The sequence below is a fragment of the Crotalus tigris genome, unplaced genomic scaffold (assembly GCF_016545835.1).
Source record: "Crotalus tigris isolate CLP2741 ecotype Arizona unplaced genomic scaffold, ASM1654583v1 scf7180000017690.20705106771:4171800, whole genome shotgun sequence".
In the NCBI taxonomy this organism is placed as follows: domain Eukaryota; kingdom Metazoa; phylum Chordata; class Lepidosauria; order Squamata; family Viperidae; genus Crotalus; species Crotalus tigris.
In genome coordinates this window covers 2,848,002-2,866,211 of record NW_024096569.1, presented here as the reverse complement: position 1 = coordinate 2,866,211, position 18,210 = coordinate 2,848,002, and the positions used below count along the sequence as shown (strand labels likewise).

The 18,210-nt window shown below is 46.7% G+C and overlaps 1 protein-coding gene across 1 annotated transcript; it reads right to left on the bottom strand.

The window, feature by feature from the left end:
- Positions 1 to 252: 252 nt before the first annotated feature.
- CHMP4A (charged multivesicular body protein 4A) lies at positions 253 to 10,871 on the bottom strand. The gene is made up of 6 exons (XM_039338072.1): positions 10,747 to 10,871; positions 8,777 to 8,926; positions 4,994 to 5,171; positions 3,723 to 3,837; positions 2,431 to 2,554; positions 253 to 1,095 (listed from the first exon to the last, which is right to left on the bottom strand). Exons 1-6 carry the CDS (start codon positions 10,775 to 10,777, stop codon positions 1,022 to 1,024), a joined length of 672 nt encoding a protein of 223 aa, XP_039194006.1. The 5' UTR covers positions 10,778 to 10,871; the 3' UTR covers positions 253 to 1,021.
- Positions 10,872 to 18,210: the final 7,339 nt, after the last annotated feature.

Below are 18,210 nucleotides of genomic sequence, written 5' to 3'. Positions count from 1 at the left end.
TGAGAGAGAGAGAGAAAGGGAGAAAAAAAAGATAGGGAGGGAGAGAGAAAGCGTGAGAGAGAGAGAAAGTGTGAGAGAAAGAGAAAGAGAGAATGAGAGAAAGGGAAAGAGTGTGAGAGAGAAAGAGAGAAAAAGAAAGAATGAGTGAGAGACAGAATGAAAGAAAGAGAGAGAGTGAGAAAGGGAGAAAGAGAGAGAAAAAAGATAGGGAGGGAGAGAGAGTGTGAGAGAGAGAAAGTGTGAGAGAGAGAAAGCGAGTGAGAGAGAGAATGAGAGAAAGGGAAAGAGTGTGAGAAAGAGAGAGAAAAAGAAAGAATGAGAGTGAGAGACAGAATGAGAGAGAGAGAGAGAGAGAGAGAGAAAGAGAGAGAGAGCACCAATTGTGGGAACGACTCCCCCAAAATCGGACAGTGAGCCAGACAGAGGACAGAACAAAGGAACAAATTCTGGAGAATTTTTTTCCCCAAGCTTCATTTTCAGGGAGTAAATATGTGTGTGTGTGTGGGGGGGGGGGTGTTTGTGTGTCACACCCTCCGCTCCTCCTGAGCCCTCCCCCTCCCTGACGAAGGGCACAAATCCTGTTTATTTTTTTTTTAATTTTTGGACTGAAAAAAAAAAAAGAAAGAAAAAAAAGTTAATCCCTAAAAGATGATGTAAAGATTCAGTCTGTGTATGGGGAGGGGGGTGGGGGGCGGGCGGGCAGGGAGGGAGGTCTTTTAAGCCCCGCCCCCAAAGAGGATCCCCCTTCTCCTATGGTTGATATAGATATCTATATATATATTTATATATTTATATAAATCTGTCTATAAAACTCTTTACATTCGGCACGTAAGGTCATTTTAGGCAGGGTGTGTGTGACTTCCGCCCCTCCCCTCTCTCTTTTTTTTTTTGTCCTCCCCTCCGCCTCCCCCCCAAAAAAACTTCCCTGGCAATGGAAACCGGAGGGGACAAAATGGCTCCTCTCTGCCGCTATCTGCGAAGAAAACCAAGGGAGGTGGAGGGGGGAATTTCCCACAATGCATCACGACACCCAGGCGGCGAGCTGTTTCATTTCCTCGTCTTCCTCATCCAGGGAGGCGGAGGGCACTTTGGAAGCTGCGGGAAGGAAAGAGCGAGATTTGAACCCGAGACATCTCTTAAGGGACCTAATATCTATGTGTCTATGTGGGCCGGAGGTGGGGGGGGGGGGCTAGCATCCCATTGTCCACATCCGGGCTCCTGGAAATTATACAGGTAGTGCTCAGCTTATAACAGTTCATTTAGTGACCGTACAAAATTACACTGAAAAATGTGACATGGTTACCGCCTGTGCAGCATCCCCACGTGGTCACGTGATCAAAATTCAAAGGCTTGGAAACTGGCATGTAATTATGACGGTTGCAGCGCCCCCCTGGGTCACGTGATATCCCCTTTTGCAACCTTCCGACAAGCAGAGTCAATGGGGGGAAGCGGGATTCGCTTAGCGACCAGGTTACTAACTTATCAAGTGCGGCAATTCAACTTAACAACGGTGACAAGACAGGTCGTAAAATGGGGCAAAGCCCACTTAACAAATGTCTCGCTTAACAACTGAAATGTTGGGCTCACTTGTGGTCGTTAAGTAAAGGACTACATTTGCCACAGCTAAGAGTCAGACTGAAGAGGGGGGTTCTTTCGTCACATGAGGGGTCAGGGGTCTTGGAACTTGGCCCTTTGATGACTTGTGGACTTCAACTCCCAGAATTCCTCAGCCAGCGTGAGGGAACTAGGACCCTTTGATGATTTGTGGACTTCAACTCCCAGAATTCCTCAGCCAGTGTGAGGGAACTGTGATCCTTTTATGACTTGTGGACTTCAACTCCCAGAATTCCTCAGCCCGCGTGAGGGAATTAGGACCCTTTGATGACTTGTGGACTTCAACTCCCAGAATTCCTTAGCCAGGCACGCTAGCTGAGGAATTCTGGGATTTGAAGTCCACTAGTCATCAAAGGGCCAAGTTGGAAGACCCCTGATATAGGTGGTCCTTGACTTACAACCACTTGTTTAATGACCGAAGTTACAACTCACTGAACAGTCCTCATACTTATCACCAGTCCTTATACTTATGGCCATTGCAGCATACCTGCGGTCACATAATCAAAATTTGGGTGCTTGGCAACCGGTATGTAGTTTTACACTGGTGGTAGGGCCCGGAATCACGTGACACCCCCTGCCCTTTGCGGACTTCCCAGCCAGCTTCGGACACACAAAATCAATGGGGAAGCTGGATTCGCTTAACGACCAAGTGACTCACTTAACAAGCACATGGGTTTCACTTAAGGAAAGGGTTTTGAAACTGGGTGCAGCTCAATTCACCACAGCCTTGTTAAGCAACAGAAAGGTCAGTGGCTGTTGTGGTCGTAAGTCGAGAACGTCCTGCGTTAAACTGCAAGGGTGGGGATGTTGTCATACCTGGCACACTGGGGAGGCGAGAAGAGGGGACACTGGGGAGCTCCGGACTGGTCTCGCCCACGTTGAGAAGCTCCTTGTCCAGATCTTCCTGTTCCATCTCTTCCAGTTCAGCCAGCAGCTCATCCTGTGAATAGAAGCAGAAGTAGAAAAAATAGGAATAGGAATTGAAATAGAGAATGGAATGGAATAGAAATATAGAAGAATAGAATAGAATAGAATAGAATAGAATAGAATAGAATAGAATAGAATAGAATAGAATAGAATAGAATTATGGGATAGAATAGAATAGAATAGAATAGAATAGAATAGAATAGAATAGAATTATGGGATAGGATAGAATAGAATAGAATAGAATAGAATAGAATAGAATAGAATAGAATAGAATAGAATAGAACAGAATATTAGAATAGAATAATATTAATAGAACAGAAATAAAGAATAGAACAAAATAGAACAAGAATAGAATAGAACAAGAATAGAATAGAAATAAAGAATAGAACAGAATAGAACAATAGAATAGAACAACAATAGAACAAGAATAGAATAGAATAGAATTATGGGATAGAATAGAACAGAATAATATAAATAGAATAGAATAGAAATAAAGAATAGAACAGAATAGAACAATAGAATAGAACAAGAATAGAATAGAATAGAATATAGAATATTATAGAATAATATTAATAGAATAGAATAGAAATAAAGAATAGAACAGAATAGAATAGAACAAGAATAGAATAGAATAGAAATAAAGAATAGAACAGAATAGAACAAGAATAGAATAGAATAGAATAGAAATAAAGAATAGAACAAGAATAGAATAGAACAAGAATAGAATAGAATAGAAATAAAGAATAGAACAAGAATAGAACAAGAATAGAATAGAATAGAACAGAATAGCTTTATTGTCACTTTAAATGTGTACCAATCAGCCTACATTAAAATGAGATTTCGTTGCGTACAGCTTTCAGAGGGTAACCACCTCATACACTGCATAAATGTGACAAAATAAAATAAATTACCCATATACCCACATACACACACACACGTGGCCCAGAGAAAGAAATAACCCAATCTAGTTCGTGTGTGTGTGTGTGTGTGTATGTGTGTGTGCGCATATATGTATATGTACATACACACACACGTACATGACAAGAAAACAACAAATCTTGTTGAGTTGACCGGACGGATGGCAAAGGCGTCCTTCGAAGGTGCGAGATGCGCATCCAAGGCCTCTGCCTCCCAGGGCCCCTCCCTCCGAACGCCACCGCAAGGATCGCGCCCCTCCTTACCTCATCCACATCGTCCCCAAAGCCAACCGGCTTAGATATGGCGTCGGAGATCTGCTGAGCGATGTCCTGCTGTTCGGTGATTTCGGACATTAAGTCGTCCACTTTGTCGATGTCCCTAGAGCGGGAGAGGGAGAGAAGGAAGAAGGAAGGAGAAGAAAGCTGAGAGGTCCTTGGCGGTCTCTCTGAGCTTGCTTGTTTTCTTGCAGACGTTTCATGACCCGACTAGGCAACAGCATCAGTGCTAGGAGGGAGTGGGGTTTGTGGAGGGGGGAGGAGGAGGAGGGGGAGGGGAGGGGGAGGAGGAGCAGGAAGAGGACAACAACTGTGGGATCCTTAGTGGTCTCTGAGCTGGGTTGTTTTCTTGCAGACGTTTCATGACCCAACTAGGTAGCATCATCAGTGCTAGAAGGAGGGAGGAGGAGGAGGAGGAGGAGGGGGAGGAGGACGACGACTGAGGAATCTCTGAGCCAGGTGGTTTTCTTGCAGACGTTTCATGACCTGACTAAGTAACATCATCAGTGCTATAAGAGAGTGGGGTTTCAATATAGAGAAGGGGGGGAGGAGGTGATGGAGGGGAGGGCAGCAGGCAGAGGAGGAAGAAGAGAAAAAGAAAGGAAGAGAAGTAGGAGGAAGAGGAAGAAGGGAAGAGGAGGAGAAGGAGAGGAGGAGCAGGCAGGGGAGGGGAAAAGGAAAAGGGAGAGAAGGAGGGGGAGGAAGAGGAGGGGAGGGGGCAGAGGAGGAAGAAAAGAAAAAGGAAAAGGAAGAGAAGGAGGAAGAGGAGGAGCAGGCAGGGGAGGGGAGGAGGGAGAGGAGGAGAGAAGGAAAAGGAAGAGGAAGAGAGAAGAGGAGGAGGAGGAGGATGTAGGGTGGGGAATTGTGGGAGATGAAGTCCACCCATCTTCAAGGGGACGACGTTGAAAAAACAATGCTCTAAGCTAAAGGCAAAACACGGACCAGCCTTTGGAATCAAAGGAGGAACTGGAATGCTCATTCTATCGCCTGGGGCAGGGGTAGGCAACCTTGGCTCTTTTATGACTCGTGGACTTCAACTCCCAGAATTCCTGAGCCAGACATGCTGAGGGGAAAGGGAGAGGATTCCAAGCTGAGCCAGGCTGGCTGAGGAATTCTGGGAGTTGAAGTCCACGAGTCATCAAGGGAGTATTAGTTCCCCCATGCTGGCTCAGGAATTCTGGGATTGAAGTCCACGAGTCATAAAAGAGCCAAGGTGGCCTACCCCTGGCGCCCTGGGGGGGGAAAGGGGGACCACTCACATATGCTGGTGCGCCTCTTTCATGGCCCGGGCAGCGTCCGACATGGTCTTGAGCACTTCGGTGTTGGTGGTGGCGTTTTCCAGGGCCTCGCGCTGGAATTCGATGGTGGAGAGGGTCCCGTCGATTTGGGCCAGCTGCTGCTCGTAGCGTTTCTTCCGCTTGAGGGCTTGCAAAGCAGCTGCATGGAGAAGGAAAGGAGGCTCAGAAGCTGATTGGCCCCTGTGAGGTTCCCTTTCCAAACCAATGCAACCCTCCCATGTTTCTGGTCCTCATGGAGGAGAGAAGCCACGGCAAGACCCTCAAATACAAGAAAGGAGACTGACTTTGGGGTAGTCAGGCAAGAAGGGCTTGCAAACAGCCAAACTGCCAATCCTGCCCATAGCTAGTCCTCGATTCGCTTAGCGACCGTTCAAAGTTACAACGGCACTGAAAATAGTGCTGACTGATACCCAGGCCTCACTTTACAACGCCCTGGTGACCGCCATTTTGCAACCTCCCCAGCTGGCTTCCGACCGGCAGAGTCAAATGGGGAAGCCGGCTTCTTTTAACAACTGCTTGATTCCTTTAACAATGGCGGTCAAAAAAGGCGGCAAAATTGGACACACAACTCACTTAACCACCGGCTATCTTAGCAAAGGAAATTCCAGTCCCTGTTGTAGTTGTTAAGTCAAGGACGAATTGTGTGGGATTGATTGACAGAGCTAACCAAATGATTACAGCAGAAAAATTAGATAATAGTCTTTAAAAAAAATTATCGATGCCATTAGCCACAATTAGTGGAGATTAATTTCAAGGCCGCTATTAGGATTGTGTGTTTGTATAAAAGCCACAAGGAAGTTATTTGCAATGGTGTTTATATAACACCATTAAAATTACTTCCTTGTGGGGTTTTTTCCTCCTCCACTGATTGTTTGAAACGGATTATGGGCGACATACAGGAAATCCTTGACTTACCGTTACCGTTGAGCCCAAAATTTATGTGGCTAAGTGAGATAGTTGTAAAGTGAGTTTTGCCCCATTTTACGACCTTTCTTGGCACAGTTCTTAAGTGAATCACTGCAGTTATTACGTTAGTTAATATGGTTGTTAAGTAAATCCGGAATCCCCAACGACGTTGCTTGTCGCAACATCACCAAAGGGTGAATCACATGACCCAGGACGCTGCGACCGTTGTAAATACGAGTCTGAATTTCGATCCCGTAAAGGCGGCAACGGTCGCCTGAAAAACAGTCCGAGGTTCCTTTTTTGAGCGCCGTTGTAACTTTGAACGGTCACTGAATCAACTGCATTTGTCCGTACAGTTCATTTGACAACAGAATTGGCAGGCTAAACAGGACACGTAAGTCCTCAACTTACAACACTTTGTTTAGTGACCGTTCAACGTTGCAACGGCAGTGAAAAAAGCGACTGAGGACTTCGTTTTTCATACTTACAACTGTTGTATCTCCATGATCAAAGGATCAAAATTCGGATACTGGGCCACTGACTCGTATTTATGACGGTCGCACTGTGCCAGGGTCATGTGATCCCGCTTTGCAACCTTCCGACAAGCAAAGTCATTAGGGAAGCCATATTCACTTACCCACTGTGTTCCTAACTTAACAACTGCAGGTTGTAAAATGGAACAAAATTCACTGGACAAATTTTGGGCCCAATTTTGGTCGTAAATTGAGGACGACCTGTAAATCTTTTTCTAGGATTTTCCCATTTAATCTCACTTTGCAAGGTGGGGGATGCTGGGAGTTGAAGTCCACACATCTTAAAGAGGGCGGAGTTGAGAAACTGCTACACTCTAGGACAGGGGTAGGCCACCTTGGCTCTTTTATGAGTCGTGGACTTCAACTCCCAGAATTCCTGAGCCAGCCATGCTGAGGGGAAAGGGAGAGGTTTCCAAGCTCAGCCAAGCAGGGGTCTTCAAACATGGCTCTTTGATGACTTGTGGACTTCAACTCCCAGAATTCCTCAGCCAGCGTGCCTGGCTGAGGAATTCTGGGAGTTGAAGTCCACAAGCAGAGCTTTTCAAACTTGGCCCTTTAATGACTTGTAGACTTCAACGCCCAGAATTCCTCAGCCATTCAATTCTCAGAATTCTTCTGGGAGTTGAAGTCCACAAGTCATAAAAGGGTCATAGTTCCCTCACGCTGGCTGAGGAATTCTGGGAGTTGAAGTCCACAAGTCATAAAAGGGTCATAGTTCCCTCACGCTGGCTGAGGAATTCTGGGAGTTGAAGTCCACGAGTCATAAAAGGATCATAGTTCCCTCACGCTGGCTGAGGAATTCTGGGAGTTGAAGTCCACAAGTCATAAAAGGGTCGTAGTTCCCTCACACTGGCTGAAGAATTCTGGGAGTTGAAGTCCACGAGTCATAAAAGAGCCAAGATTGCCTACCCCTGCTCTAGGATTTTGTTTGCTATCTCAGTTACTAATCAGCCTGACTCTTGTTTAGCGAAATCCAGACAAGGTCAGCCAGCATGTATAAAGAAGATATGGTACAAACAGAGATCTGAGGAGTCAGGATTGAAACTGATTATAGGCAGTTTTTGAACTTTTTGTAATGCGCCTTTAAATCGGGCCCGGCAAAGGACACATAAATAATATTAGGAGCCTGGCAGTGTCTTTTCTGACTCTTTGGTTTTATTAAAAGAGGCGTTTTTTGAATGTTCCTGATGAAGTGAGTTGCACTCAGGAAAGCCTCTGTCTTTTCCATAAAATGGGTGAATCCAAAATGGTGCTAGCAAATCTCTGATTTTTGGCCCCCTAAATTAGAGAAGAGAATTATCTGTAGCTCAGGGCTGAGTTGTGGGGTCCCTGGTGCTCTCTCAGCTGGGTGGTTTTCTTGCAGATGTTTCATGACCCAACTAGGAGACATCATCAGTGATAGAAAAGGAAGATGGAGGAGGAGAAGGAGGAGGGGGGGGGTCCTTAGGGTCCCTGAGCTGGGTGGTTTTCTTGCAGACATTTCGTGACCCAATTAGATAACATCATCAGTGCAAGAAGGAAATGAAGGAAGAAGACGAGGAAGAGGATTGTGGGGTCCTTGGTGTTCTTTGAGCTTGGGTGTTTTCTTGCAGACGTTTCAAGACCCAGCTAGGTAATGTCATCAGTGCCTAACATCAATGTAACAATCAGTGCTTAACATCATCAAGGTAACTGATGATGTCACCTAGTTGGGTCGTGAAACGTCTGCAAGAAAACAACCAAGCTCAGAGAGCATCAAGGACCCCACAGTCCTCCTCCTCCTCCTCCCTCACTCCCTTCTAGCACTGATGATGTTCCCTAGTTGGGTCATGAAACGTCTGCAAGAAAACAGCCAAGCTCAGAGAGCACAAAGGACCCCACAGTCCTCCTTTCTTCCTCCTCTTTCTCCTCCTCCTCCCCTCCTCCTTCCTTTCTCCTCTACTCCACAAACCACGCTCTCTTCTAGCACTGATGACGCTACCTAGTTGGGTCAAGAAACGTCTGCAAGGAAACAACCAAGATCGGAGAGCACCAAAGACCCTACCCTAAATCATCCCTTCCCTGCAATGAGGGTACGAACTGAATGCATAAATCAAAGCAGCACCCACAGGAGCACATTCACACCTGTGTGTATTTCAAAGAACACCACAACTGATGATACAGAGAAGAGGAATTCCAATAGTTGCGTAAGTTAGGGAGAAGATTTCCTATTTCTTTTTTCCTTCAAGGACCCTCTTATCTTTCCCAGCTCCTCCTTATTCCTTTGGGGAGGGGGGTCAGGTTTGGCTGTTCCCCTTTCCCAAAACCCTCCCCCTTCTTCTCCTACCTCTTTTGTTCTTTGTGCCATGTTTCTTAGCCGACTGTAGCTCCTGCTGGATCTTCTCTTCCAGGAATTCCTGCTTCTTGACGAGGATTGTTTCCGTCTCGTGCAGTTTCTGGATGGCCTCCTGAGGGGTGGGGGCCTTGGCCTTCTTGCCTGGAGAACGGGGGGGGGGGAGTTGTCAAATCGAAGAAATTCATCATTACAAGATGATGGCCGTGAAGCTGCTTTGTTCAAAAATGGTGTTCTTCTGATGCGTTGGGTTGTCATCCCTCTTGAGTTGGGGGTGCCATTATCCCCAGTGAGTTGGGGGTCCTGTCCTTGTTGGGTTGGGGGTCCCACCATCCTCGTTGAGTTGGGGATCCCATCATTCCCAATGAATTGGAGGTCCCATCAGTGCCGTTGGGATAGATTAGAATTAGAATTGAGCTGGAAGGGACCTTGGAGGTCTTCTAGACCAGCCCCTGCTCAAGCAGGAGAACCTATACTGTCTCAGACAGGTGACTGCCCAGTCTCTTCTTAAAAATCTCCAGTGATGGAGCACCCACGATTTCTGGGGGTAAGCTGTTCCACTGGTTGGGGGTCCCATCATCCCCACTGAGTTGGGGATCCTGTCATCCCCATTGAGTTGGGTTCCCATCATCCCCGGGCTGGGGTTCCCATCATCCCCATTGAGTTGGGGTTCCATTATCCCCATTGGGTTGGGGTTCCCATCATCCCCATTGTGTTGGGGTTCCCATCATCCCCGTTGTGTTGGGGTTCCCATCATCCCCGTTGGGTTGGGGTTCCCATCATCCCCGTTGAGCTGGGGTTCCATTATCCCCATTGGGTTGGGGTTCCCATCATCCCCATTGAATTGGGGTTCCCATCATCCCCATTGAGTTGGGGTTCCATTATCCCCATTGTGTTGGGATTCCCATCATCCCCATTGTGTTGGGGTTCCCATCATCCCCGTTGGGTTGGGGTTCCCATCATCCCCGTTGAGTTGGGGTTCCATTATCCCCATTGGGTTGGGGTTCCCATCATCCCCATTGAGTTGGGTTCCCATCATCCCCATTGAGTTGGGGGTTCCATTATCCCCATTGGGTTGGGGTTCCCATCATTCTCATTGAGTTGGGGTTCCATCATCCCCGTTGGGTTGGGGTTCCATTATCCCCATTGAGTTGGGGTTCCATTATCCCCATTGTGTTGGGATTCCCATCATCCCCATTGTGTTGGGGTTCCCATCATCCCCGTTGGGTTGGGGTTCCCATCATCCCCGTTGGGTTGGGTTCCCATCATCCCCATTGAGTTGGGGTTCCCATCATCCTTATTAGGTTGGGGTTCCCATCATCCCAATTGGTTGGGGGCCCCATCATCCTTGTTGACTTGAGGCTCCCATCATCCCCATCGGATTGAGGGTCCCATCATCCCCAACGGGTCGGGTCTCCCATCATCCCCCAGCCTGATCCTAGCCCCAACCCAATGCATAAGTGGAATACACCATTTTGGGGAGGGGGGGCATGCATCCTTTTTCTTCAGCTTTCCATAAAATTAGTTCAGGGTTGCTTTTTTAAAATGTTATCAAAAGAAGATGAGAAAAGCAGAATCATTCTACGGGGCTCTCAAATCTCGCATATAAATCTTCCCCACCCCCCCTCCCAAAATAATCAGCAGGTCCTTTTCTGCATTTGGGGGGGAGGGGCTGCACCTCTTCACCCAGCCCGGGAAGACTGGAGAGGAGGGGCAATTAAAACCACCTAGTGTCTCCAAGCCACATTTCCTGTAAATAAGCCCCCATTTTAGGGGGGAAAAATAACAACCCCCTTATTTCTCTCTCTTTTCATTTATCCATCCTTTCTTTCTTTCCTCGCTTCTCTCTCTCTTTCTCCCCCCCCCCCGGCGCCACTTGGTTGCTCCCAAGTCTAGGGATCCCCTATGGCTTCGGGCGATACCAACTCTGTGGCGGGGGTGGAACATGGAAATAGGAGCCTCACCTTTCCCAAATAGCTTCCCCAAACCACTCATCTCGCCTGGTGGTAAATTCACTGGGGTTCCTCTTCCGGCTTCACCCACCTACCAGCGTCGCCCCGCCCCGTCACGTGCCACGAGACTAAAGGGCTTGCAGGGTTTGCGTTTCCGCCCATCAGCTTCCGGCTCCCGAGCGGAGAAAGCGTGGGAGGAGAGGGGCACGCAAAGAGGGAAAACTGCAACGGAACGGCGCTAATTTCCACCGTGCACGTTGAAATGGCAACCTTAAAACGTTAAGTATAAACTAAAAGCAACGGAACAAGTTCCCTTTCGGCTGGAGAGTCTTGAAATGCCTCCATTTGGGGGGGGGGTCCTAAATCCCTCTAGTGCTAATTCTAATCGGAACCGGAAATAGTGGTTGAAACACTCCGCTTTTTTTTCTCTGAGGCCGGCTAGAGGCATGTGATGAAAGCGTGGGGGGGGGGGAAGAGGAGGATTTAGGAGAGCCGATAAATCATATGCTTTGTGACGTCATTGCCCCGCCCTCCTCTGTCTCTTAAAGGAACCATAACTTCCCCAAAAAATCTTTTCTAGGCCTTAAAGGGGCTGAATCTTTTAATCCACTCAAATTCGTTTGTCTAGGGCAGTGGTTCTCAACCTTTTTAATGCCGCAACCCCAAACCGGTCGTAAGTCGAGGACTACTCAACCGGTCGTAAATCGAGGACTACTCAACTGGTGCAGCACCATCTGCAGAATAGGACAATTCCTATTGGCTTTTGAAAGCCAATAGAATTAGACTCTATTCAAGAGAGTCTATTCTATTGGCTTTCAAAAGCCAATAGAATAAAAGGGAAGAGCACAGCTAAGGAAAAGGGGGAAAAAAATGACGGACTGCATTGTTTGGCGACCCCCGTGAAATGGTCATTCGACCCCAAATGGGGTCCCGACCCACAGGTTGAGAACCACTGGTCTAGGGCAGGGGTAGGCAATCTCGGCTCTTTTATGACTCGTGGACTTCAACTCCCAGAATTCCTGTCAGCTATGCTGAGGGGAAAGGGAGAGGTTTCCAAGCTGAGCCAGGCTGGCTGAGGAATTCTGGGAGTTGAAGTCCACGAGTCATAAAAGAGCCAAGGTTGCCTACCCCTGGTCTAGGGTAGGGGTATAAGCAACTTTGACTCTTTTATAAGTCTTCTTTGGCAAAAAATCTCTGCTGTAATTCTCTATGCCTTAGTCCGCATACAAATCTATCTCTCACCGTCCACTTCTACGGGGAGGAGCCCAGCTGAACTTCGTTGGGAACACAAACTGATTACCAAGCTTGACCAGTTGCATCCGGACAGACTGCCTTCTTCTCCCACACACCCCGGGGCACCTAGACAACTGCTTGTGGGTGCCCCGGTTTGGACTCGTAATTACGGGCCTGGACATTCATGGGTCCCCGCTGCTGTATCCAGGGTCACCGGTCCTGTCTTACGAGGTGTCCCTGGACAACGGTCGTGTCCTGCGTCGACACATCGACCAACTTCGCCCTAGACGGGACCTTCCCGCTGAGGCTCCTGGGTCTTTTCCAGGGGGGGAGGGGGGCCCCTTTGGGCAAAGGGAAGAGTATGGGCTGCTGCCCATCATTAATGAGGAAGCTACAGACAGCTCATCCCAAAATTCCGCGAGTGCTCCAAACAGGAATTCAACTAGAAATCAGGTATCAACGCCTACTCCAGCCAGGGAGTCACCCCGGGGGCATAATCACTATTCACCTGCATCACTCAGTACTCCAGTCAGGGAGGATACCCGGGAGCATCCCAACAAATCATACCCTGCAAGAGAGCTGGCACACACTCCTTCTAGTTGGCCCGACACTACCCCTGCCCATAGAAGGGGGCAAACATACAAGGAAGTGGTCGAGGAACCAAATCCCAACTGCAACACCTCTGATTTCACTCAGGGGGCAACTGAGTTTTGGGACAGTACTGAAACCCCCACAAGCTGGGGGACAGAACGGGAAGAAGGGAACAGACAACCTCCTGACAGGTCTTGGACAGACCTAGGAGGTTCTACAGAATCGCCCAACGGTGACAGTCACTTAAAGGGGCCAGAGAGCCTACAGCTAGGCAGGACAACCAGGTCAAACAGAGAAAGAAGTCCTGGCCTGACGAGCCCGGTGGGCAAGCAAGCAGGCCAGGCATTGGAGCACAGCCCTTGGGAACCACCAGGGTGTAACAGGGGGGACAGGTATGCATCACCCCTCAGTCAAGGGGTACTTGGCAGGTACCCAGAAGTTAGGAGGTCACAGAGAGCCAGAAGACCTCCCAAGTATTTAGAGGATTTTGTAACACTACTGGCAAGACAGAGTTAACAAAGAACATTCCTATACACAGAGTAAGAGAACACTGAGACTGTTAGAAGCGAGGGAAATACCTGGCAATTGGTAGTATGACACTACGCTCACAATGGATTATGTGTTAGTATTGCATGATCAATAGTCTTAGCTGGGGGGGAAGGGGTGTTATGTCCTGAGCCTGTGGAAGCAGGCTCGGGCATTGCAAACGGTCCCGGGCAGGTGCAAGCTGCCCGGGACCAGACAGGCTGTCGCCAGTACTTGTGCGCATGCGCGGGTGCTGGCGCGCCAAAAAGTTGCAGATTGACCCAGGAATGGCCTATAAAAGAGGCCGGGAGTTTTGGGTGTTGTCGGCGTCTTGTAACCAGTGTGTTGAACTGAAATAAAGAAGTTCCTGAGAACTACAACTGCTTCTCATGTCATTGCCATTTGGCGAAGGACGCAACACTCACCCTGAGAAATTAGTGACAACATAGTAAAATACCCGGGGATAATTTGACCATGAGTGTGAATGGCTTTTTGAGTCTGTTTGCAATACATTGTTCTTGGCGGGATGCATATTTCTTTTTATTGGGTGAATCAACATTTGCTTGCTGGAGTGTCTAAGAACAAGAAAAACAAACTTTCTCCTTTGTTAGAAGTAAAGTCTTCATCCTGGTTCATCCAAGCCGGGAATAAATAAGCAAACATGGCGACTGCTTTGGGAAGAAGGTTACAGTTTATTGCAGAAAGATAGTTCTTCAGGAAAGTGCAGAGGAGAGAGAAGGGCTGAGCACATGGGGCAGTAGGCTTTTATACCCTCTAGCCTTGTTTGGAATAGTTTCCTGTTCCTGTGGCATGAACCTTGAGGCTGTTTCTGAGTGTGTGTCTAGGCCTTGATATCTGTGGTTTAATTCTATTATCATATCCTGCTTCCCAGGTGATGGGGCTGACTCCTAGAGTTTGGGTGGGGTATGCAGATCTTCTCTTTTGTCTTCTTGAGTGCTCTGGCTTCAACTTTTCTGATGGTTTTACATCTGCATTTGTATAGGGCTAAAGTCTTGCTTGGGGCAGAGAGATAGATTTGGGGCCAGGTTTGGTTTTAAAAAGTCCTTTTGAGGAAAAATATATTTTTCTGCCCTTTTTAATATTTCTTTCTCTGGGCTAACTTCCATCACCTTAATGGCTTTTCATCCATAACTTGGCCAGTCAGCTGCTACTGGATTCCTTTTTTCCCTTCCAGGTTTTATTCAGCTGTGCCTGTTTGTAAGAGAAAAGCACCCTTGCCTTTGCCCCCTGTCTGTTTGTATTGTAAAGGCTTAAGCAGAAATTCGCTTTTGTTTGCTAATTGTTTTAATTCGCTGCATGGCCAGAAGAGTTAGCAAACGGCTGATAAACTTCCCTCCAGCCATGAAATGCTCACCCTGAGAAATTAGGGACAAAACTCAATCTGCCTCCTTGCTGCTTTGCACTTTCCGAGCTGGAAATTGGGGTGGGGGGGGGAAGGATTGGAGGGAGAGGGAGGAGGGAAAGGAGGCATGTGTGTGTATGTGGACTTCAACTCCCAGAATTCCTGAGCCAGCCATGCTGAGGGGAAAGGGAGGTTTCCAAGCTGAGCCACGCAGGCTCAGGAATTCTGGGAGTTGAAGTCCACAAGTCATAAAAGAGCCAAGGTTGCCTACCCCTGCCCTAGGGCATATAAGAAGACAGGGAGGGCTGGGCAGGCAGAGAGAGCTGACCCAACCAATCCAACCAGGCTTTGTACACAACAACCAGCCAATCACCACTTCGCTTGCCAGTGATAAGGTATATCGCTTGCCATGATTGGCTGGTTGTTGTATACTGGGTACGTACCGGTACAGTACAGCACCAGTATCTGTACCCAGTTCACACAGTAGAGCACCAGTACATACAGTACAGGATACAAATGTCCAACAGTCAAGACGCCATCGTGGCTCCACCAGCAAGAAGAAGGAAATATGAAGCCTGTTTCAAACTTCAAGTTGTAAACTTTGCCATGGAACATAATAACTGCGCTGCTGCAAGACAATATGGAGTAACAGAAAAGATGGTTCGGGACTGGAAAACAAATGAAAAAGCATTAAAGAGTATGGCAAGGGGTAAGTGTGCATTAAGAAGAGGCACCCCACATTGGCCAGAACTTGAAAAACATGTAGCAGACATGGTGAATGAGCATCGCCAAAATGGTTATGTAGTGACACGAAATAAAATATGTTTGTCTGCACTTCAGTGGGCCAAAGCTAACCCAGATCACAGCAACAGATTTAAGGCCACTGTATCTTGGTGTACTAGATTCTTGAAAAGGCATAATATAGTACTGAGGCAAAAGACAAAAATGGTACACAAATTACCTGCAGATCTTCATAGCAAAGTAATTAGTTTCCATCGATACGTAATACAACAGCGCATTAAACATGGCTATGCATTAAGTAGTATTGGAAATATGGATGAAACTCCAGTGAATTTTGATATGGTTGGAAATAAAACTGTCCATCAAAAAGGTGAAAAAACAATTTTAATTAGAACAACAGGACATGAGAAGTCCAGTTTTACAGTGGTACTAGGATGCACAGCTGATGGTGCCAAACTGAGACCAATGATTATTTTTAAAAGAAAAACAATGCCGAAACTCAAGTTCCCTGTTGGTTGTTTTGTACATGTGAATGAAAAAGGCTGGATGGATGAAGAAGGGGTAAAGCTATGGCTTGATAATGTATGGAGCAGGCGACCAGGTGGACTTTTTCTAAAACGTAGTCTACTGGTGTGGGATACGTTCAGGGCTCATTTAACTCCCAGCACCAAGCAAAGGCTTGCAAGAATAAACACAGATGCGGCAGTTATTCCTACATCGTTGGTACAGCCACTGAATGTTTGCCTAAACAAGCCATTTAAAGATCGCATTCGAGAACAGTGGAATGAATGGATGGTTAGCGGAGAAAAGTCATTCACAAAAGGAGGAAACATGCGTGCTCCACAGTTGGATGTTTTGTGCAAGTTTGTCATAAAAGCCTGGAATGATATTGATGCAGAAACAGTAATCAAGTCTTTCAAGAAGTGTGGCATATCAAATTCATTAGATGGTATGGAGGATGACTACTTGTGGCAAGATGAAGAGGAAGCTGAAGCTGAGACCACACCATCTGATACGGAATTTGATCCATACGATGACTGCCTTACAAATGTATCACAAGATGTCATTGATGTACTTATGATATCAGATGACGAACAGGATGATTTTGAAGGCTTTTAAAGGGAAACTGTCACGCCAGCAAAACTTGTAAAAATAGTTTGCAGTTATGATGGGCGTTGCTGACTCGCCAGGGACTTGCCCGGCACTTGCTCTTTCTATTGTTTGTTATCTTCCTCCTATCATCATCAGTTCCAGTTTGGTTGACAGCTTAGAAAACAAACAGCATGGCAGCTCCCATGGGTTTATTGTCTTATCCTTCCTTTCAGCTTTAGAGTGAATTAGGAAAAGTTTAATCCACTTGCACTGTTTTATGTTTATGTTTGATGACAGCCTTATGTTTATAAGTGACAGTTTTTCTGCTAAGTACCTGCATATCATAAGCATTTGAATTAAAATTACCATATTGAAATCAAATCTGATGTTTTTAAATTTTTATTTGGTGTGCGTTGGAAGAGGGGTAGTCTTATACGGTGAGTATAGCCCAAACTCTGTATTTTAACTGGAAAAGTTGGGGGTCGTCTTATATGCCCAGTCGTCTTATACGCTGGAAAATACGGGTAGGTAGGTAGGTAGGTACATACAGTGGTGGGATTCAGCCAGTTTGCACCAGTTCGGCAGAACCAGTAGCTAATTTTTTGTGCCCAGGCCCAGAATGGACTTCTGGAAGCGGCATCCACACAGAGAACCGGTTGTTCACTTAGCTGAATCCCACCACTGGCTGCACCCCTTCTTGTACCCAGGTGACTTAGGAAGGTTTCTGCGTGAGCTGCTTCTGAATGTTACTTTGTGGTTGTAGATTAGCGTCTCTCAATCTCAGTGACTTTGAGGCCTGTGGACTTCAACTCCCAAAATTCTCCAGCTGTTAATGTGCTCCTGGCTACTTTCCTTCATGACCAGAGGCCAGCTCGCCTGACCAATAACCAGCCAAGACACAGTGAAGGCCTTTGGTTTCGTTTATTGCAATAAGCGGGGAGAGAAGCTATCAAAGCTTGGTTTTCTCCAAAGTTTTAACCCAAAATATTTCCTTCTTTATACATCCCTGTCCCAGCCGCCACATCCCTCCTCTTTCACCCACTGGCCGAGGTACTATGAGGTTACACTCTTCTTACACATTTCCGGCTACATACTAAATCATACACCACATGTCCATTAATAATATAAAATATTAGACATATTCAATTGTTGGTTTTGAGTTCTGGGCCCTTTAGAACAATAGGTTCTTTCCCGTTTTTCAGTTTAGTTAAGTTTTCTTGGCTAGCCATTTCCTCTTTCAGATGTTTTTATAGCTTGTCTTCTTCCTTTCCTACTCTATGACCCGGCGAATTTTTGCCTACGTATTTATCTTACATCCTGTCTTTATGCTATCCTTTCCTGTTTCCCAGCCATTATAGTTTTGGGTAAGCTTGTTTATCCAGGCACTAAGTTTCCACTGCAGCAAATTCCATTTTAAATTTCTCTTTCAATATTAAATTTTATTTATTTATGAGACTTATATACCGCTTTAAGTGCAAGCACTCTCTAAGCGGTGTACATTGCGGTGTATATTTACATTGCCCCCAACCATCTGGGTCCTCATTTTACCTACCCCGGAAGGAGGGAAGGCTGAGTCAACCCTGAGCCGGTGAGATTTGAACCGCTGACCTGCTGAACACAGCTAAAGTGGCCTGCAGGACTGCACTCTAACTACTGCGCCACCTCGGCTCATTTTGAAGATCTTTCCACCAGCCAAGAGGAATTCTGGGAGTTGAAGTCCGCAGGTCTTAAAGCTGCCTGCACTGCGCTAAACTTAAAAATACTTCAGCCTGTTTGCCTAAGAATAGATCCTGCTTATCTCCTTCCAAGTCATTATCTTTCCTGTCCATAGTACCGTTGGTGACAACATTTCACCTCTTTGGCTTCCATTCACTCGTTTTGTTGTTGTTGTTGTTGTTGCCTTCCAGTTTTCCTGGATAGAGAGGTCAACC